Source organism: Astatotilapia calliptera, chromosome 14, assembly GCF_900246225.1.
Source record: "Astatotilapia calliptera chromosome 14, fAstCal1.2, whole genome shotgun sequence".
Classification (NCBI taxonomy): Eukaryota; Metazoa; Chordata; class Actinopteri; order Cichliformes; family Cichlidae; genus Astatotilapia; species Astatotilapia calliptera.
This window is the reverse complement of record NC_039315.1, coordinates 36,561,358-36,584,141: the sequence shown is the minus strand read 5'-3', so window position 1 is coordinate 36,584,141 and position 22,784 is coordinate 36,561,358. Positions and strand designations below refer to the sequence as shown.

The window sequence follows — 22,784 nt, the reverse complement described above, 5'->3', positions numbered from 1 at the left end:
TTAGGTTTAGTTCAGATGGTTTAACAAACAATCTGAAGCATTACATTTATTCAGGAATTATAGACATTTTTATACATAAACCCACAATTTTATAAGCTCAGATGTATTCAGTCAATCGATCAACAAACAAATTAATGTTTAGCTGAGACATTTTCCCTTCATTTTTCCATTCAAGCAGAATGACCTGAAAGACAATAAAAGACAACTGAAGTGGATAATTCGAAATTTTCGTCCTTGTTAAAAAAATAAAAACAAGACAAGACAAAACATCTTGAGGAGTTAGATCTATCATTATATTCATGGATGGAAAAACAACGTCTTTTTTCCCATTGATATTGATGATTTAGTTTACTTTATGTACAGTTTGATGTTCTATAATGCTCTGCCATATAGTTTGCTATAAATGCCCTTTTATTGTCATCATCTCATGCTGCTGCAACTAAAGATTGTTGAAATCTGAAAAAAACAAGATTAAAACTGGGCAAATTAATAAATGAGACAACTGAGCTAAAACCTGTTAATGTACATCCTCAATGAGCGATGCAGTTCTTTGCAAGCCCGCTGCTATCCCTAATATTAGTCTGCCTGCTGTTCACTATTGTACCACACACTTTTTGCATTGTCTGTTGGTTTTGTTCCTTCTTGAGTTGCTCGATTATGTGTTATCTGCCTGTCTGATGCAGTATTTGTGTTAGATTGGATGTTATTCGTGAAGTGTGTTTTCACATGGTTTGTTTGGTGGGACTTTATGTAAATTAGGGTGTGTTGAGATGTTTAAGGATGTGTGCAGCTTAACTTTGAACTTTTATATCTTTCTTTTTAGCCTTTGCCATATTTTCTCATGAGGCTTGGCTGTTTGGCAGGCCACCATGGTAAATAACCGTGTGCTCTTAATAACTTGCCTCGTTAAATGATTAACATAAATGATGTGTTCTCACATGGTTTGTTTGGTGTGACTGTATGTAGAAAAGGACGTGTTGAGATGCATACGGATGTGTGCTGCTGATCTTTGAACCTTTTATATTTCTTTTTAGCCTTTGCCATATTTTCTCAATAGGCTTGGCTGTTTGGCAGGCCACCATGGTAAATAGCCGTGTGCTCTTAATAACTTGCCTGGTTAAATAATTATAATAGGCAAAGGTACAATAACCTTATTGAACTTCCTTTGCAAGCACATGGTTAATGATTGCAGTTCTGAAGTGTCAAGCAGCATTCATGTATATGGATAAGGACTGTGTAGAATAAAAGATGAAATTTGTCATTTAATATTTAATGTTACACTGTATATAGAATCATCCAGAAGGATGCAGTATTTTCATAGGAGTGTTATCATTGTTATAGGTACCAACTAGGACATGTAGAGACCATACTGAAAGCAATAATTAAACTTTTTTTGTGTTTTTGGACATAAAGAAATACCCAAGATATTAAGAGAACTTTATTAATAATTTCAAAACCCAAAATAAACCTATCTGAGAGATTGCAAAAACTTTAGGAGTAGACAAATCAATAATCTGGTACATTCTTAAAAAGAAAGAATGCATTGGGCAGCTCAGCAACACCAAAAGACCTGAAAGACCATGAAATAATACTGAAGTGAATCATTCTAAATTTCTTCCTTTTTTAAGAAAAAAAACTTGAGGCCTTACGTCTATCATTGCCAGAGCCTACGATCAGGAGATGTATTCATGAATGAAAATACAACAAGATCAGGAAAACCAGATTTGAGTTTTCCGATAAAGATCTAAAAGAATCTGGCGAGAATCTGAAAACAAAAGAACCTAGTTGGACGCAGCAGATGGCCCCGCCCCTCCCTGAGCCTGGTTCTGCCGGAGGTTTCTTCCTGTTAAAAGGGAGTTTTTCCTTCCCACTGTCGTCAAAGTGCTGCTCATAGGGGGTCATATGATTGTTGGGTTTTTCTCTGTATCTATGAAGCGCCTTGAGGCGACTTTTGTTGTGATTTGACGCTATATAAATAACATTGAATTGAATTGACGATGAAACCAGGATAGCTTTCCTTTTCCAGAATGACTGGAAGCTCATGATCCAAAATATACCATATCATTTGTCTAACATAGCAGAAGCAGTATAATGGCATGGGTATGGGCGTCATGTTCATTAGTGTCAGCTGTGTTCACTGTGTGTTTACACTTCCATCATTACCCTTCTGTGTATTTAAGTCCTCTGTTTCTTTTTGTTCATTGTCAGGTTGTCTGTTTTCCCTTGTCTCATGTTTCTTAGAACAAATGAGATTCCTGATGTTGACTGAAGTGTCAAGCAGCATTCATTTATGTAGATAGGCATTGTGAAACAAAAACAAAATATCCAAGATATTAAGGGTACAGAAATAATAATTTAATAAAAACCCTGTAAAACTGTCATTTTTACACTTTTGTTGTTTTCTTTTTATTTCTTGCTGATGTGCACAAAGTTTAAGCAATGTTAAAAAACAGAAATCCCAATCCAGAAAGGTCATGGGAGAGTTCACTGATGTTGGCACATGATGCAGCATGTTGGTACGTCATTGTTCATTGTACAGTTACAAAGTTATCAGTTCAAACATGATTTCACAACAAGGACTCAAGGTGACATTAGAGTTGGTTCAATGGATAACTTTGTTTGCTTTTTCAAACCAAGATCAATAAAGTCTGTATGTAAACACTGATCAGTGGAATAAAACATGGGGAGTGAGCATCATCATCAGTGAAGTCGAACTCCTAACAGCCATGATGACAATGATGCCCTCTCTCCTCTCTGCAGCCCTGTTGCTCTCACTGATTCCTTGGACTTTGACTGAAGGTAAGTTTCATAACAATAAGTGTAATTTTTATTAGAATGACTGTCATTATCATTTAATATCTATTTTTAACCTTTTGTCTGTGGCTCATTTAGCACCGCCAATGATTCCCATTGCTATAATGGTGAAGAACACCTTACAAAACAAACCTCTACAAACCTACAAGACTGAAGTGATTAGTGGGGGGATCCTGCTGGGTGTGATGAAGAGACTCAATAACTCCGATGCAGGCTTCATGTGAGATAACAGCATCAGTTGGAACCTCAGTCTTTTAATTTACATGCAGAAATTTATGTTGACACAAGAATTTTAATAATCTTATAACTGCTAGGATGTTTTAAAGGACATGTAATCTCCATTGAGCAACTATGGCTAACATACATCTATGAAATCTGGTGCATACATCTAATATACTAAGATATGCACAGAACATCATGGAACCATGCCTTAATCCCAATATGACGCTCACCATATTTTGAATGAAATTTGCAGCTTTTCATTTTGCACTGAAGGACTGTCTGTGGCAGCTTTGCAACTGTTTAACTCCTCTCCTCGTGTCAGTATGTTGTTATCAACTGTCACATCATTACTGAGTTTAGTTACAGATTCCACAGAACACATCGTCACAGAAGGCAGTAAAATACTAGTATGCAGTACATCGTTTAAAAAAAAGAAAGAAATGGTATCTGTTATGACAGTTGCTAATCCTGTTGTCAGATTTATCCACATTTACAATTTATAGCTTAAGCCTGTTTCAATACATCCCCTTTCCAATAAAACGTAGACTACAACAGATGAGGCAGGGTGTACATTAGGGTGTTGCTGCCATTTAATTGACAGTCCAACCCAGTATCACAGGAAAGAGTGTAACAGAGACGCCAGTCCACTGTGTCCATTTCACGCTTTGCCTCTCCACAGACATGCACGTAGCTCCAGTACATTGCAGTAAGCTTCAGTACCAGAAGAGGGTGATAGTTTATTTCAAGCCAACACCAAAATAATCATGGGAAAGTGTTTAAACACACATGTAAATACATATCATCCACGTAGCATAATTGTTTCTAACATCACCCTGGAAAGGACTTCATACCTTCTTCGGTAACGAGCACTTTATGGCTTTAGATACATTATCTCCTCCTGCTGGTATTTCAGCTTTTGCATGTGCATCTATTTCCGACTCTGGAGAGAAAAAGTGTGAAATGGACACATTGGACCTGTGTGTCCGTTACATGCCCCGAAAAGGCCTTCAGCTTCTGAGTCAGATCCATGCCTTACTCTCCTCTACTCCAATCTGCTCACCGAATAATTTCATCATCATCATCATCGTTTATTTATATAGTACTTTAAAAACACACCTGATAGACCAAAGTGCTGTACAAAACAAATATAAATATAGTAATAAAATAGCAAAAACCAAACATAGCAATAAAAGAAATAAAAATGTCAGTGACCCACACAGTAAAAGCCAGGGAATAAAAATAGGTTTTTAATCTGGACTTGAAATTAATTGTATTTTTAAAATCTATGATAGCCAATTGCCAAACACGTAGCTTTAAAAAACACCACTTTGGTGACATAAGGATCTTCTGTATAGTCTATGCTGTAAGTATTTGAGATTATCTGGACATCAATTGTCTACCCAAATTAACCAATCGGATATACACTTTCTTTGAAGTTAGAGTGACCCGTAGCAGCCATACTAATTATACTGAGCTGATGTAGTTGCAGAGCCATAACTCAGCACTGAGAGGAGGTCTTGGTGATGTTTGGGACAGGAAGGCTGCTGTTTGTTTTCAAAACTGATGGTCAGTGTTTTGTCTTTGGCCGTTTCTAACTTTAAGTGGCTGTTTATACTCTTATACATGATGACTTTCATCGTCATGTTACACATACATAACACCAAACCAAGATCGTTCCCTCACCCGAACCACGTTAGTCCAAACAAGAAAGAAGAAATGCAAACACAGCTGCCACGTAACAGGAAATTTGCTGAGGAAGTGAGCTCAAATACTGAGCCTGACTGCTGTTGTTGATCATTTACAAGGTCTTTTCTTTCTCACAGATTCACCTACAGTGACAATGATAACTATGGGCCATATCTGGAGAGTGTGAATGGCGTGGCTGGGAATAATGAAGCTCGTACCTACTGGCAGCTGCTGGCCAATGTCACAAACAGTGAATTCAAACCAACTGAAGTTGGTAAGCTCACTGTAAAATGTTCCATCACATTTCTTGTTGTATTCAACTTATCATACTTTATTGATACATCTATTGAATATTTCTAATACTGAACTGTTTGCAGGTATCGGCTGTATCATTCCCAGCCCATATCAGCAAATTATCCTGAACTTTACAGTGTGGTAAATATTCATCAGTCTGAATGCAACAGAATGACTTCAAAGGCTAATCCTGGAAGTGACTGCAGAGGAATTGATTTCATAGATCAGTAACATGTAGCTGTTTGTTGCTGAGTAACAATAAATTTGAATAAAGCATCATTACAAGTGTTGGTGTTGTTAGTCTGCAAGAGGCATACAGCATTACTGACACGGCAACACCTGACATCTTTGAATTTATCATCATCACTTACAACAATTATATGTATGCAACACAGTTATACAGATGTGCTGAAGGCAGCAACCTGAAAAAAATGCAATATATGTTCTCAAGAACAGATCCTGGCAGAGAAAAGAAACAAAAGATGCTTTCTGCTTGATTTGGGTGAATGATGTGTCCATGATCGAGTCCATGATGTCTGCTAATTATGACCCAGTGTCGTCACTGAGACGATGCCAGGGCTTTTGCATTTTATTTTAAAACTAAAGAACCACTATATAATTACAGTCTTCTCCCATACGTCCACGAATAACAATAACAATTTTTAACTTTGTTACATTTGAACTTAACAAAAAGTGACACTTCAGTGTCATTTAGCAATAACTATTTCATATTCATACACACAACAAAAACAGCAACATTTTCTTAAATTCAATGTGGTTTCCAGATGTGACAAATAATATTTACGTGATGAAATCAATTAAATGATCATTTATCATTACTGGAACCTCAGTCCAGTCCTCTATAATCCAGACAAGTCCCATCTTAAACCTTCTACCCGTACGAAAACTGAAACTGAGACAAGACTTCTTTATTCTTTCATGTCTTATAAAACCATTTCATGTTACTCCTCCCGCAACCCTGGTAAGGATAACCAGAAGAGACTGGATGCATATTTCATACTAGTATTTACTTCTCCAAGTTCCCACTTGTGCATTATGTGTTGCTTTGTAAATTCTTGTGATGTCTCAAGCTGAAGTTTTACTGCTGCCATCAGTGTTTTGAAACAGGATGTAATAAGTGAAGAGTCAATGTGCTTGAGAAATTTGGAGACGTTTTCTTACTTTAATGAGATGATAATAGACAAAATGAACATGTTCAGACTTGAAATTAGCATCTGACATAATTTAAGCACAAGCAAACACACAGACGTGATAGGAAAGTGCAGTTTGTTACACAGTGTGTCTGTGAACTAAAATAGCAAAGCCCAATATTTATGTACTGACACCAACTACGGCTGTTTGGCAGCTTAAGTTGAAATTTATTTTTAATTTAACCACTGATGACTTTTTCAGCACTGTTTTTTTTTTTTTTTTAAAGTTTGTTTCGAACATTCAGGTAAAAAAAACAGTCTGAATGATTTTTAATGACCTTCAGTCTTCCGGATGTTTCTGAAATGATGCCTCTCTCAGTGGGTCAACAGAACATCTGGCACAGGACAGCTGTGATGAAAGAAAGGGAGGAGGTTTTCCCAAACCTCTGGATCCAGGAAACCCAGTTTGGTCCTGATGGTCTCCCTCACTAGTTTCCCCCCAGGGTGGACGTAGCTGTTGATAATATTGTGGACTCTATTATTAAATGAAAAGAATAAATTACACTTCTATGAAACCTTCTGCTGTGTTTTTAATTTAAAGTTTCCATGTTAGCAGGCTGTAGAGTGCTCTGTAAGTGTAATGGATCTAAAACTGTTTAAATCTTCAGTTTTATATCATCCTCAGTCTTATTTTAAAATCCTAAAGGACAACATTACATTTCTGATATTAACAGTAACTCTGGGCCTCTGTGGAGTGTGCAGCTGATGTCATATCTGTCTAAAAAGGATAAAAAAACAACTAAGGAGTGCTGCATCACTCAAAAATACAGACTATTAGAGTAACGGGTGTATGGCACTGCTAACTAGCTAGCAAAACAAGCCTCTAACACACAGTGTGTATGCTAATGGCTAATCTAGGAAACTAATTAACAACAGAGGGATTTCAGATATTGTAGAATTATAAGATGATAAACTGTGTGTCTTTTTAATAATAGTGATGTGGTTGTATTTACCTTAATTCAGTGAGTCGTCAGTAAAACCATCAGCAGATAAACTGGAGCAGCCTGGCTACGTAAGAAGTGTAGGGGGGGCGTGTTCGCGGTCACATCCAGTGAAGGTACTCAACTAGTGATGGGATTTCCGGCTCCTTTTACAGAACCGGCTCTTTCGGCTCCGAACCGACTCTTCAGGTTGTTTTGTTGCTTTAATTAATTTATTATTAACAATAATATAAAATTACGCACAAAAGGAATTACTAATGTAAAAAAAAGTTGTTTTATTTATATATGTTTATATATAATTATAAATATATACAGTGGGGCAAAAAAGTATTTAGTCAGCCACCGATTGTGCAAGTTCCCCCACCTAAAATGATGACAGAGGTCAGTAATTTGCACCAGAGGTACACTTCAACTGTGAGAGACAGAATGTGAAAAAAAAATCCATGAATTCACATGGTAGGATTTGTAAATAATTTATTCGTAAATCAGGGTGGAAAATAAGTATTTGGTCACCTCAAACAAGGAAAATCTCTGGCTCTCACAGACCTGTAATGTCTTCTGTAAGAAGCTTTTCTGTCCCCCACTCGTTACCTGTATGAATGGCACCTGTTTGAACTCATCATCTGTATAAAAGACACCTGTCCACAGCCTCAAACAGTCAGACTCCAAACTCCGCCATGGCCAAGCCCAAAGAGCTTTCGAAGGACACCAGGAAAAGTATTGTAGACCTGCACCAGACTGGGAAGAGTGAATCTACAATAGGCAAGCAGCTTGGTGTGAAAAAATCAACTGTGGGAGCAATCATCAGAAAATGGAAGACATACAAGACCACTGATAATCTCCCTCGATCTGGGGCTCCACGCAAGATCTCATCCCGTGGGGTCAAAATGATCATGAGAACGGTGAGCAAAGATCCCAGAACCACACGGGGGGACCTGGTGAATGACCTGCAGAGAGCTGGGACCAAAGTAACAAAGGTCACCATCAGTAACACACTACAACGGCAGGGAATCAAATCCCGCAGTGCCAGACGTGTTCCGCTGCTGAAGCCAGTGCATGTCCAGGCCCGTCTGAAGTTTGCCAGAGAGCACATGGATGATACAGCAGAGGATTGGGAGAATGTCATGTGGTCAGATGAAACCAAAGTAGAACTTTTTGGTATAAACTCAACTCGTCGTGTTTGGAGGAAGAAGAATACTGAGTTGCATCCCAAGAACACCATACCTACTGTGAAGCATGGGGGTGGAAACATCATGCTATGGGGCTGTTTTTCTGCCAAGGGGACAGGACGACTGATCCATGTTAAGGACAGAATGAATGGGGCCATGTATCGTGAGATTTTGAGCCAAAACCTCCTTCCATCAGTGAGAACTTTGAAGATGAAACGAGGCTGGGTCTTCCAACATGACAATGATCCAAAACACACCGCCCGGGCAACAAAGGAGTGGCTCCGTAAGAAGCATTTGAAAGTCCTGGAGTGGCCTAGCCAGTCTCCAGACCTCAACCCCATAGAAAATCTGTGGCGGGAGTTGAAAGTCCGTGTTGCTCGGCGACAGCCCCAAAACATCACTGCTCTCGAGAAGATCTGCATGGAGGAATGGGCCAAAATACCAGCTACTGTGTGTGCAAACCTGGTGAAGACCTATAGTAAACGTTTGACCTCTGTTATTGCCAACAAAGGTTATGTTACAAAGTATTGAGTTGTATTTTTGTTATTGACCAAATACTTATTTTCCACCCTGATTTACCAATAAATTCTTTACAAATCCTACCATGTGGATTCATGGATTTTTTTTTTCACATTCTGTCTCTCACAGTTGAAGTGTACCTCTGGTGCAAATTACTGACCTCTGTCATCATTTTAAGTGGGGGAACTTGCACAATCGGTGGCTGACTAAATACTTTTTTGCCCCACTGTATATTCGTCACTTTTTGCTATATCTGCCATAATCTTGCATGGGCATCATGCAAATCCGCTACAGTAGAGACACTCTGGTTTCTATTGGTCTGCAATACACGAACATTTCACCATGTTTAACTCCGGACCCAACCTGGCCAAAGGAGATCCTGAGAGAGAACAAAGGACGCGACCCTAAACGACGGCCTCGAGGGAAACGAGCCAGCATCAGGAACAGGCCACGGGCTTGCGCACACCGCGCACCCATGCCTAGTATCCTGCCAATGTTTAATCCATTGAGAACAAGCTTGATGACCTCAGAGACAGAATCAAGTTCCAGAGAGACATTCGGGACTGCAACCTCCTCTGCTTCACCGAGACTTGGCTGAACCCAGCGATACCAGACCACGCCGTGCAGTCGACGGGGTTCTTTTCGGTTTACCGCATGGACAGGACAATGGAGTCGGGGAAGAAAAGAGGTGGTGGAGTGTGTTTGATGGTGAACAACAGATGGTGCGACAGCACAAACATCTCCCCACTCACACGCGCTTGCTCGCCCAATCTGGAGCTTTTGATCGTTAAGTGTCGCCCTTTCTATCTCCCTCGGGAATTCACTGCGGTCATTGCCTGCACTGTTTACATTCCGCCTCACGCGGACTCGGACACTGCCTTATGTGAGCTACATGAGGCTCTCACACATCAACAAACACTTCACCGAGATGCCGCACTCATTGTTATGGGAGATTTTAACAGAGTGAATCTCATTTCACAACCTTCACCAGCACATCAACTGCCCCACCCGGGGCACGAGGACATTAGACCACTGCTACACCCCGTTCAAGAACTGTTACAAGGCTCAACCCCTGCCGGCATTTGGAAAATCGGACCATTCCGCCATCTTCCTCATGCCTGCCTACAAACAAAGGCTAAAGCAGCAACCACCAATCAGGAGGGAGGTCGCTCGCTGGACGGACCAATCGGTGGCCGCGCTGCAGGACGCACTGGATGACGCAGACTGGGACATGTTTCGGCGCAGCTCTGATGACATCAACATGTTTACGGAAGCGGTTGTGGGATTTATCAGGAAACTAGCGGACGACACAGCAGAAAGAACTATCATCCGAACGTTTCCCAACCAGAAGCCGTGGGTGGATAAAAACATCCGCGACGCTCTGAGATCACGCACCGCTGCCTACAATGAAGGGCTTGTCTCCGGTAATATGGACCTATACAAGGCTGCGTCCTACAACGTGCGCAGCGCGGTCCGAAAGGCAAAGCGGAGCTACGGGGAAAAACTAGAGTCACAGCTACGACAGTGCGACTCTAGGAGCCTGTGGAAAGGACTGCGGACTATAACGGACTATAAACGACCAGCTTCTTCAATGATGAATGCCGATGCTTCACTGGCTGATGAGCTGAACACATTTTATGCTCGCTTCGACGCCGCAGCAATTAAAACAACAAACGGCTGCGCGCGCTCGGAGTGCACCAGTGAAGAAAATGCATTCGTCATCACAGAGCATGCCGTGAGGAACACCTTCAGGAGGGTGAAGACCAGGAAGGCAGCAGGACCAGATGCAATCCCTGGCCGGGTCCTTAGAGCCTGCGCTGATCAACTAGCACCGGTGTTCACGGAGATCTTCAACCTCTCCCTGGCCCAAGCTGTGGTTCCCACGTGCTTCAAACGGTCCATTATTGTCCCTGTTCCAAAGAAACAACAGCCCGCTTGCCACAATGACTACCGTCCAGTAGCACTGACTTCAATTGTGATGAAGTGTTTTGAAAGACTGATGAGAGATCACATCACTTCTTCACTTCCTCCCACCATCGACTCACTTCAGTTTGCTTACCGGACTAATCGTTCCACAGACGACGCCATATCTCACCTGCTCCACACTTCCCTGAGTCACCTGGACACTGGCAGAGGGAATTATGTTAGGATGCTGTTCGTAGACTACAGTTCAGCATTCAACACAATAATTCCCTCTAAGCTTTTCACCAAGTTGACGGATCTAGGACTCAGCTCATCACTGTGTCAGTGGATCCTCAACTTCCTCACAGACAGACCCCAATCAGTGAGGGTAGGAAAACAAGTCTCCCCCTCCATCTCACTCAGCACTGGAGTGCCTCAGGGCTGTGTTTGAAGCCCCCTGCTGTACTCACTGTACACTTATGACTGTGTAGCCACATCCGACACCACCTCCATTGTCAAGTTTGCTGACGACACTGCTGTTGTGGGCCTGATCTCCGACAACATCGAGACGGCCTACCTGGAGGAGATTAGGAACCTGGAGACCTGGTGCCAGGAGAATAACCTTCTCCTAAACATCAGCAAGACTAAGGAGCTGATCGTGGACTTCACTACAAAGCAGGCGAGGAATTACAAACCCCTCATCATCAGTGGCACGCCGGTGGAGAGAGTGGACATCATTGGGTTTAATGAACTTAAAGGTTTCCAGAGACGACCTGTGGCACACACATGTGGGTGTGTACTGGAGCTGTCGATAAATTATGACAGCTATCCTGACTTCAGATCAGAGATGAACAGTATGTTGGAATCAAATGTGTGGGTTATGGACATTATATAAAGGTTTGATTCACGGACAATGGCTTAAAAGCTATTGTTGTTTTACAACAGATTATATTTGAGTTGTGAACTAAGACTAAAGTGTTCCCATGTGAATGTCACAGCAAAGGTTTCAGGTGTTTAGAAACTGAGTTCCAAGAAAAAGTCTTTGGTGAAATACCACTGTAATGCAATTTGAGGTACTTCTTTGTGTTTCTGTGTTTTCCTATTACAACTGAGGCAATATTTTTCTAAACACTTGTGAAATGCATTTCTGCAGAGGTCTCAGAGTGGCAGTCTGGAGACCATTTATAAGCATTCCCATTTCCTCAGTCAGCATGTGTGCATGTGAACAATGAAAGCAGTTTTTCCACCTTTTAATGTTTTCCACCATCTAATGTATCAGTCACTCTCCTCTCCAAATAACTTCTGCTTAGCTTTCCGGGCTTCCCTCGGGTTATAATATAACCCAAATAAGCTAAGATTAAACTGGTTAATGTTAGGCTCCAGTGTCCTAAAAAAATCACACCTTTCCCCTGATAAACAAATTGATTGGATTCTCACATTGTGTGGGAATTGATTATCAATTACAACTTCAATAAGCCACTTCAAAGAAAGTTTCACCTGCGTGGGCAGCAACAGAAAGTCCAGATGTGGAAACAGAAGGTTTCCACATTAAAATATTGATATTTTAATCATTTTGGGTGAAATTGTAGTTTTTCATTAACAGGAACACAGTGGAAAGAAACTATCATTCAGATTGTCTACATTGGAAAGAACTACTCCCTCTTCCGCCTTTTATAGTCATGTGTGAAACACGGCTGTATAAATGTGTGGCAGCCTGTGGCGTGCGCACTCACAACAATGGCTGAGCGTAACTGGAGTCACGTGCGCACGTATTTTACATCCACAAACAGCCGAGACGTGGTTTGCGATACATGTGGCAAGAAAATGAGGTGTCGTGGCAACACCACTAACCTTGTCAAACACCTCAAAGTAAATAGTATCACAGAATATGACGAGCTTATGTTGAGGCGAACTGAAGAGGAGAAGGACAGGTGCTGCTAGGGCGAGACAGACGTCTCTCACGGAGTCCTTTAGTGCTGCAGGCAGGCAAGGTGTTCACATAGTGCACAACTTCAGGTTTGTATTTCTATATGATGAACTCTGCATTATTACGTGATAAGAACAAGTAATCTGATGTCCTGTAATGATTATGACGCTATAATTTGAGATACAATAAAAGAGTAAAGTTTTTGTACAAAGTATCGGATCAGCATCATCGATACCACCCTGAATTTTACTTGGTATCGGATCGGAAAGGAAATCAGTGGTATCACACATCACTAGTGATCAAACGTCAGGCCAAGCTGGAACTGATTCCTGTCTTCTGTGACTTCTACAACACTGTCCAATAGAGACACAAGAATGAAATGCAGCGTCATTAAAAACAGTGACGATCTTTATTTAAAAATGTAATATATTTACATCTGAATAAACTTTTAGGCATTACGCTGACGGACGGATGGATGGACCATGAATGCTTCCTCATCCTTCTTGTCATGCACCATGGAAGTGTCTGAGGGGCTTTTCCACTTGGAATCGGGATACTGTGTCCACACTTCAGAGGTGGAGTTTCCAGCATCTCACCTGGGCCTCATCTGCAAACAATCAGCAGGAGGGCTTCTTAAACCAGCGCTGCCTGCTACTCCTCGCCAGTTTGTTCTGCCATCTCCAGTGGTAACTAGGCTTCCCCTCTGCTCCAGTTCTGGCATGCTGCTTCCCTGTGTTCCCCCTTGTTTTCCCTGTGTTTAGGTCTCCTCTGCCAACATACTCATCCTACCCTCAAACTCCCTTACCCGTCCAGCAACTTCTTCTCCCTCTGTTGCAGAATTCCCGTTGGATTGTTCCCATCAGGAGCCAGGTGTTCAGTCTCTCGATAGCTTTTCCTCTGGTTCCTGCTCTCTGCTGACACTCCTAGCTCGAGCCACGTTCTCCATTCCCTCTCTTTAAACAAAGTCTCATAAATAGTTTAACCCTGTGCATTGAATCTGCATTTGGGTCTAAGCTTTCTATGGAGGCAAGAAATCATCACAGTGACATCTATTCAATTTTTAATTCAATTTTATTTAAAGAGCGCCAAATGACAGCAACAGTCACTTCAAGGCGCTTTATATTGTAAGGTATACTTACAAAGAAAGCCCCAACAATCATATGACCCCCTATGAGCAAGCACTTTGGCGACAGTGGGAAGGAAAAACTCCCTTTTAACAGGAAGAAACCTCCGGCAGAACCAGGCTCAGGGAGGGGCGGCCATCTGCTGCGACCGGTTGGGGAGGGGCAAGGAAAACAGGATAAAGACATGCTGTGGAAGAGAACCAGAGGTTAATAACAAGTACCATTCAGTGCAGAGAGGTCTATTAAACATAGTGGGTGAAGAAGAAGCACCCAGTGCATCATGGGAATCCCCCAGCAGCCTAATGCTGGGCATACACTGTGCGATTTTTGGCCCATTTTGAGCCGATTTTTCAGTCGTGCGACCGTTTTGGAGGTCGTCCCGAGTTTGGCCTTGATCGTGTGTCGTGCATCGTCTACATAACGAGGGTAACGGGGTAACGAGAAGCGATTAAAACCTCACGACCAGCTCCCGATTGATGATCGGGAGCTGGTCGTAAGAAATCGTAAGAAAATCAAACCTGTTTGAAATCCTGTGGGTCGTCCTGAGGGTGTCACCACAGCGTCTCACACCGCGCACGCGCAAACGCAGAAATGAGAGCGAAGAGACGGAGTAGAACAGCGGTGCGGCGTGTGACCGGGACACAAGCGATGGAGGCACAAACTTCTCACCCCTGCGAGTCAAGCGTACAGTTTGAGCAGGAGCTGAATAACGCGACTGAAAGAAATCGCACAGTGTTTGCCCAGCTTATTGCAGCATGGAGGATTCAGGGTCACCTGAGTAGGCCATCAGCCTACTAAAAGGATACTGAAGAAACCTGTCGAAATAGTGTTAGTCTTCATCACTGCTGCTGCTGGACTCATTTGAACACCTCTGAAATTTGCATGCCGGCAAGTATTCCTCTTCTTCCTCAAAGTCCTCTCGGGAACGCTTCCTCGAGCCTCCAGCTTCATGGTTGTCAAGCTCTTCGTGCGCATCTTCAAAAAGTCCATCACTGCTGCTCTCAGAGTGGTCGCACACAGTTGAGCTGGTCCCCGAATCAGAGTTTGCAAGCCTGGATTTTTTGCTATTACGACCTTCTTCGTCAACATCTTCCTCTCTGGACCTTTTCGTGGATCCACCAGGCTGCGGTGCTTCTTCTGTTACCTGCTGATTGATGTCCTCATCGGCAATATTACCAACATGAGGACAGCCCTCGCTATCAGTGTCAGAGGCAGAGAAGAAGTCAGAGTCATCATCGCTCCATCTGATTCTTTTGTTTGGTTCCACATCTTCTTCATCCAGCTCTCTAGACCTCCTCCTGGAAACACCTGGCTGAGGGTCCTCTTCTGGGATGTACTGGTGAACATCTACACGGTCTTCAAATGCCTCCTCATTTTCAATGCCACCAACAACCACAGCATTACGATCCTGGTGCTGTTCATTGTTGTCAGCATTGGCATTATTGTCCCTCACATTAATATTTTGAGCGTTGACATTGTTGTCATCGTCATCGTCATCGCTACCGTAGAAGTCATCATATTGTCCCAGTGCTGAAGCTATTAGCTCATGCAGAAACCAACGAATATCACGGAGAGCGAGATACAGATTGTTCACGAAGCCTCCATTAACTGGTTCATTAGCAGGTTGCTGATCTCCATTTGCAAACCTTTGTGGGTTAACCTGTTGGCCTGCAAGATCATTAAATCTTTTAATTAACATCCACAACTATCTGCTGAAAATCAGTTTTTCATCAATTTCTAGACTGAGGACATGTGCTTACCGTTTTGGTTATTTTGTGGTCCGTCTCCACTTGCACTCATTTTGACTACAAGGAACACAAAACAACAATGATCAGTAAACCTCAACTAAGAATCTTCAGAGAATTTGCTTTTTTTGTGATGACTTTAGGCTGCGTCCGAACGTACACGCCTATGTTTGAAAACGCACGTTTTCCTTTTTCGTTTAAAAAAGAAAAATAAATCCAGTCCACATGTGCAGTTTTGAAAAAACATCTCCTTCCACATCTAAACGCTAAAAACAAAGTGAAACGCTGTCAAGAACACGCCAAATCTTAACTTAATGTTGGCCAATCAGAAGTCTAGAAGCCTGGGTGGGAAAACCTCATAAAACCTTACGTACTTCTGAGAAGTTTTTGTCTTTTTCTGGAAAAGCAGCTAATTTTGTGTTACTTTCACGTGCCTTCATCGTTTCAAATGTTAATAACTAAAGACAGCTTTTTGGCTGGAACAGACTCACAACTTTGGAATGGACAAAATGCATACAGCATACATAAATGTCATTTTTTTAAATGACATTTATTCCAAACCGACGTCAGGATTTGGGTTGGGAGAGCGTCTGTGTTGAATGTAGAAGCCACGTCTGATGCCTCTGTGTTTCTAAATGGAGGCACAGTAACTGTGTGTGTATATGTAAGTGTGTCAAAACTGCAGATACTAAGATGAACAGACACAGTATGTTGTCTACAGCTGCCATTGTAGAAACTGATCTCATGTAAACACTAACGTGGCCACAGCGTCAACAGCGGCGCACACTTTTGACATTACCTGAGTAAATGTCCGTTTTCCTCGTCCACACCTAAACACAAAAACGTCGTTTTTAAAAATCTCACCTTTCAGTGACTCAATCTGCTGTTTAGGTGTGGAAGAAAGGCCCAAATGCAGAGACAAAGCTGCGCTTTCAGAAATGTGGACGCAGCCTCAGGTTCTCAGAAATTCTAATAGTTTGTTTGAGAACAAGACTTAAGTCTTCTCTATTTTCCTAAATGAACAAAATAGTCTCAGAAATAATCGTGTTAAAAAGAGCTTCTGTCACTCTGAGATATGATTAAGAACATTTTCTCATTTATGTACATTTGTTTTCCTGAATAATAGATTCACATCATCCTCTCTATGATGGAAAATATAGTCTAGTCTTGCACAATGTAAAGTACATAAATACTGTCCTGGCAGGCAGGAAAATCAGGCATTTATATATTTAAGTAAATGCTCTTAAGTTTATAAAGTGAAATTTGAGCTTACTTGAGTTCTTGGTAAATTACAGAGCAGTTAATCCTCAGGGAAACGTCGAAATGTCACTAAATAGTGGTCTGCTTTCATACGGTTGCAGTGTCTCTTCAGTTTTGTGTTCATATGCTGATGTTTTCATTCAAAACATGCTTAAATGCTGTGATGTCACTTTAGCAGCAAAGACTGTGGAATGTGCAGAGATTCTTTTTACATTTGCTCAGAGTTTGATATCTTTTAAATGGAGACAAAACAAAACAGACAGAAGTGAATCTAAAAGACTAAAGCAGTCAAAGTGTTATTATTTTCATTTATTCTGATAGTTCCTGTAAAGTTCTACTCTAAGAGATTCATCTCGGCCTTCATGCAGGATTAAAGCTCAATAATGAGGACACACACACAAAATATAAAACATTTCTTTATGGTTGTTAGGCAAAGTTATCAAAGCATATATCCACTAATATGCTCTCATTCTTGCTCTGCTCCCTAATTTTTCCCTGGAGGCATCGCTATGGCAACAAAACAACAAGCTGTTTCCAGAGCTTAATATTGAACAGGTCTTTGTTATAAACTTTATTTGTACAAATGTGTGATGTTGATGTGCACAACGTGGGATTTAGACCTCGGAGGGTTAATCAACAAATCACGAAAAATTAGCTTTAAATTTGTGTTCATGACGGTGCAGATTTCTGACATTTTGTGTACTTTAAGCATTTAACAATTTGATTGTTTTCTAATAAAAACTGTGTGAAACTCAAGTTAGACCTGTGTTTGTAAATGAACCGCCCCATGTTGTGTAGCTTTCTGGATTTTATACTTGTTGGGCTACATATTTATTTACTATACAGTAGATAGAATCTAAACTCACATGTTTTGTGTAAGTAAATAGTTTAATCATGTGGGCTACAGACAGTAATCAAGCTATGGACTATATTGATATGAGAAACGTGCACACTTACTGCATTTGAATCATTTTAACCATATGTAACCAGCTGCATGTCATGGTCCCGGGACTTCTACCTGGTTTTTTGTGTCTTGTATTGTTGTTGTTTGATGTCAGTTTTAGGGTCCCTCGGTTGTTCTGTTAAGATGTTGCTTATTTGATTTCCCCTCGTGACTTCACCCCCTGTGTGTCCCCTCTGTGTATCTGCCAGTCCCCATGCCTCGTTTCTCCTCCTTGTGTTTTATTCCATGTTTTCCCAGCCCGCTATGTCTGCGTCTCTGTGTGCTTCCTGTTTTACTTTGATAGTCTCGCGTCAGTGTTGTGTTACTCCTGCCGTGTCTCGTTATGATTATCAGTGTCACCTGTGTTCCCCGTGTGCTCCCACTTCCCTCAGTAACCAACCCTCTGTGTATTTGTGTCCGCGTCTCCTACATTTCCTACATAATAGAGCTATAATAAATGTTTGTTTGGGGTTTTTTAAGGTACAGAAATCAGCTGCTAAAATAATTGTTTTGACTTTTGGTGTTGGGAATGCTTTACGGTCTGTTCTGTAGGAACGCTGAATTAATATATTGACTGTCTGGCCCCTTCTGGCTATTTAATAGTTGCTGAAGGAGATTTTGTTCATCCCCAGCTGATCTCATCCATATTTATATAAAATCTAGCATACTCCACACCACACAAAGTCAGAAGCCAGTTAAAATCTGTACGTGGTACCTGAGGCGGTGCTGCACTGGCCAGTTGTTTCTGGCTATTTGCTGGTTCAGCCTGCCTATCACTGCAACTCTTGGCTCTTATTGGTCAGGCTGACGGCATGCTCACTCAACACAATATGAAACAGAGAACAATAGAAACATTAGTGCTGTTAGTCTGCTCCACTATAGCTACAGCGGTATGAAAACTGCCTTTTCCTTGTCACTCACTCACTAGTTTTCACCTTCCCAGTTTATCACCCTCTATTTTCAGCATACCCCCTATGTAGCACTATATGGTGTGTGTGTGTGTGTGTGTGTACAGAGAGGCAGCCAGGTTCATAATGGATATGAGGAAGTGTGTTTTTTAAAAAAAAAAAAAAAAAGCAGCCACATTCAGGTAAAAGTGTAAAATCAAATGATCCATCAATAAAGGATAATGTTGGATCAGTGTTTCAATATTTATATCCTTTATTAGATGTTCATGTGGTTTGGTTATTTGCCTTTTGGTTGAAAGTACACTGAGAGGACTTTTTCATTAGTGCTCTTAATAGTATTTTTTTCATATTAATGTAATTTTTCATCTAATTGAATACAATCTATTTGTGTATGATTGTCAGTCCAAAGAGGGAACGTGAGGAGAAAGTACAAGGTCAGGAAGAGCCGGAAATCCCATCACTAGCGCTTTTGGTGCGAGCCTTCCTCTGCTCTTCCTCGTGTTGTGCCTCAGTGTGTGATGAGAGCAGTTCTTTTCCACTTGGTGGTACTGTCTGACTACCAATCAGTGTAACTTTTGCGACAAGTGGGCAAGCGACTGATGTTGGAGACTTGCCTACGCAGGTGCTATAGTACATGCCGTGCGCTAAGAGACAGAGCTGCAGTGAAGCTTTGCTGGTCCAGCAGCGGCCCTCCCCTCCGCTGTAGTGATGGGATTTCCGGCTCTTTTTAGAGAACCGACTCTTTCGGCTCCAAACCGGCTCTTCAGGTTGTTTTGTTGCTTTAATTTATTTATTATTAACAATAATATAAAATTATGCACAAAAGGAATTACTAACGTAAAAAAAAAAAAAAAAGTGGTTTTATTTATATATGTTTATATATAAATATATGCGGTGGCCCCTAGAGACAAAACACGTACAAACTCCAAAACACATTTCTAGCATGAACTGAACTTCCAAAGCAGAGCTACTAGATCACTTAAATTACACAATTGAAAGCATGTGTGTATTGTTTGTGTATTTATACACAGGCACTCGTATATATATTCAAATAATTTAAAAAAAAGTTCATTTACCTGTTACTACCACACACCAAATCCGGTCGTTGGTACTTGCTGGCTTGTGTAGCCACAAGATAACAAAAGCTCAACGCTGACCCCTAGCATCCTGGAGCACTGCTGTTGTGTTTGTACGTGTTTTGTCTGTAGGGGCCACCGTAAATATACTTTTATTTATTCACTCCACATAAAATGTAATAAATAAATCATAATACAAAAACCAACTATTCACATTTCAACTTTTAACTATTTAAATTTTCAGCTTTTTCTTTTAAACAAATTTAAAGTGAAAGAACACAAAACACTGCAAACCACAACACAATTAAATATAAATTATAATATGAAAACAAAAAGAAGATGCATATTCTCTGTCATATGGACCTGCATGAATAAACTTTCTGAATCCTTTATCATCTGCAACTGAAAATAGTTGTGGATGATTACTATACCTTTCTAATGTGATGTTGTTGTCCCTGCCTCTCTCTCTCTCCCTCCCGCTCTGTTCCTGAGCTACTGAGTGTAACTACCGCCCCTCCCCCCTCTGCTCAGCGTAAAGCACAAGGCTCGCTGTGGAGTGAAGCAGGAGGGGGGAAAAGAAAAAAGAGAGAGAGAGAGAGAGAGAGAGAGCGAGAGAGAGAAAACAAACAGAACAAACAAACCCCATGGCTCGCGATAAGGAGCCGGCTCTAAGAGCCGTTTCGTTCGCGAACGACCCATCACTACTCCGCTGAAACTGCTAGCTGACTGCGAGATGCTCTTCTCAGCCCGTTCTCAAGAGTGACACGTTTGTGCGCTCGCTCTAGTGGTTCCCCCTCAGAGAAAGCTCAATTAAATAAAGACAGGATCCGCTGCATTCCCAGTGCTCACTTATATTTCAGAGGCACTCAGCAGCCATCTGTAGTCCACTAGTCTAGTCTCCTTGATGGTGCTCATATTGCTTTCATAATTTCTGTGTATGCCCTCTCTCAGTGGGCCACTGCTGCTGTTCTAGTTTCCTATTATTTTGCTGTATCAGTTAACCAATCAGAAAAATATTATTTTTTCAATTCACTCTCGTCAGCCAGCAGGTCATCAGCTGTTCACTTGGTTTTGGGCACCACCAGTATTTCGTCACCGTCTTGGATGCTGTAGGATTGGAGAGCTCGCGTGTTGTACTTCATTTCCTCTGGACCGAAGGCACTGCCCTTGTCGATGTTGTAGAGCCTCATGCTGTTGGTAGACAGCTGGACCACTGCTCGCCTGCTCCCTCCAGGCAGCTATGGAGCTGCCCAGCACAGCGTCCGTAGAAAGCTGAGTAAGCCGAGGATTGCTCCGAATGATGGCATCTACAGCGCTTAGCCCAACTGCCATGGTCCTCAAATCGTTGGCCTGAGCAATGCAGTCCAGGAGCTTAATCATCCGCTCCATCTCAGCGTTGAATTCAAAAGCTGAAGAGTCTGCGGGGTCCATGTTCTGGTCGTGATCTTCTGTCATGGAGCAGCTGTGTGCAGGCAGGAGTGGAAGTAGAAGGACCCAAAGTGCAGACACTCGGAGGCGGAAAGTAACTCAAAACTCAGCTTTTATTGCTGGATGGCAAAACGTGGCAAACGTAACAAAAATCCAAATAAACTTACATGAACAGGCAGATGGACCACACAGCATAAATGAGAATAGATCCCGACACAGAAACACAGGGCTTAAATACACAGAGGGAGCAATCAGGGAATGGGTAACAGGAGGGAAACACAGCTGGGGCAAATCAGGCCTGACGAGACAAGGGGAAGCAAAACCAGACACATTAACATCAGGCATGGACTTTCAAAGTAAAACAGGAAACACAGACTCACAAGCAGGCATTATAACAAAGGGAACAGAGACGTGGGACCAGGGCAGACACTGACTGGACGTGGGGATACAGCAGACAGAGGAGACAGCAACTATGGAACACAGACAGAAAAGCAGAACACTAAAACTCTAACCAAACCCACCCAGAGACCCTAAACTAAGAATAATCCTAAAACCCATAAAGCAAAGCTAGAATATAATGAAATAACAAAATAAACCAAAAACACAAAACACTGGGTCAACGACCCAGGGACCCTAACACTATCAGCAACTCCCTCTACATTACATGCAGCTGTGGGGTTTATTGGTAATATAAAAATACTGATTCAAGCACCTGTAAACTATGACTGAAATGTCAGTGTTTGGGACAAAAATGCATATTTTTATATAAATTTCACTACGATTGTGTCTAATATATGTGCGATCTTTTGAAAATTTAGGATTTGCAAATAAATGTAAAACTGTATTTTTTGAAGGTTTTGTTGTTTTGAGTTTTTGTGGGCTTGAACAAACATGTGCACTGATTACATCATTGATAAAGTATACCCAAGCAAAATAAATCATCTCCAGGGTCCTTCACAGCAAAGGTATTTTAAAATGTTAAACTGGTGCTGATTGAACTATTAAAATTGTTTTATAGTACTAGAGTACTAGTACTTTTAACACCGAGTTTTGTAAACTCTGTGTTAAGAGATTTCATCTACTTCTAAATGTCAAGTGCTTAGGCACTAAGGGCAAAGTACAAAGGCACAAGTCATTTACTAAAGTGATTCACAGTGGTATGAGTAGTAGAGAAGGAAAAGAAAGCAATGGTTACATTTTATAAGATTTTATAATTTCCAAAAGGTATTTTTCATTCGAGGATTCTCCAGAACAGCAGATTATTAAATGCCACACTGACCTGTTCTACTTTTTCCTCACAGTGAACCTCCACCTGGGCACGGCAGCGAGGTCGGAGGTCAATCTCAGCAAGTGGTTCAAGCTTGCCATACTTGTTTACGAGGGAATGGTATCGAGGAGGAGAGCAGGGTGTGTCGTCTGTTTTAACAGCACTTACTGTAGCACACATAAACCAACACTCATACCACTGCTCATACAGTGTAAACAAGGGTGTGGGTGTACCTATAAGGCAGCTCCTCTTCAGGGTAGTCTAAGTAGTAACGGATGAAGAACCTCTCTGCGTCCTCTCTCTCACTGTCAGTCACAGCACTGCCGTTTAGCAGTGATACTGAGGGAA

General features: G+C 41.5%; 2 protein-coding genes across 2 annotated transcripts; one reads left to right on the top strand and one right to left on the bottom strand.

The window, feature by feature from the left end:
• The first annotated feature begins 2,681 nt into the window (after nt 1-2,681).
• On the top strand, nt 2,682-5,296 carry LOC113036242 (transcobalamin-1-like). Its single transcript, XM_026192453.1, has 4 exons — nt 2,682-2,799; nt 2,893-3,034; nt 4,860-4,996; nt 5,100-5,296. The coding sequence occupies exons 1-4, from the start codon at nt 2,727-2,729 to the stop codon at nt 5,159-5,161; spliced, it is 414 nt and encodes a 137-aa protein (XP_026048238.1). The 5' UTR covers nt 2,682-2,726; the 3' UTR covers nt 5,162-5,296.
• Nucleotides 5,297-14,543: 9,247 nt separating this feature from the next.
• Nucleotides 14,544-22,581, bottom strand: LOC113036553 (protein starmaker-like). The gene is made up of 4 exons (XM_026192970.1): nt 22,449-22,581; nt 16,354-16,384; nt 15,570-15,614; nt 14,544-15,477 (listed from the first exon to the last, which is right to left on the bottom strand). The coding sequence occupies exons 3-4, from the start codon at nt 15,607-15,609 to the stop codon at nt 14,639-14,641; spliced, it is 879 nt and encodes a 292-aa protein (XP_026048755.1). The 5' UTR covers nt 15,610-15,614; nt 16,354-16,384; nt 22,449-22,581; the 3' UTR covers nt 14,544-14,638.
• Nucleotides 22,582-22,784: the final 203 nt, after the last annotated feature.

What these genes read in the sequence shown, in the direction of transcription:
- LOC113036242 (XM_026192453.1), top strand. Translation starts at nt 2,727, where the DNA reads ATGATGACAATGATGCCCTCTCTCCTCTCTGCAGCCCTGTTGCTCTCA. An exon ending in AACTCCGATGCAGGCTTCAT is followed by an intron (nt 3,035 to 4,859) that starts GTGAGATAACAG and finishes TCTTTCTCACAG; the next exon opens with ATTCACCTACAGTGACAATG. An exon ending in ATTCAAACCAACTGAAGTTG is followed by an intron (nt 4,997 to 5,099) that starts GTAAGCTCACTG and finishes AACTGTTTGCAG; the next exon opens with GTATCGGCTGTATCATTCCC.
- LOC113036553 (XM_026192970.1), bottom strand. Translation starts at nt 15,609, where the DNA reads ATGAGTGCAAGTGGAGACGGACCACAAAATAACCAAAACG. An exon ending in ACCACAAAATAACCAAAACG is followed by an intron (nt 15,478 to 15,569) that starts GTAAGCACATGT and finishes ATGATCTTGCAG; the next exon opens with GCCAACAGGTTAACCCACAA.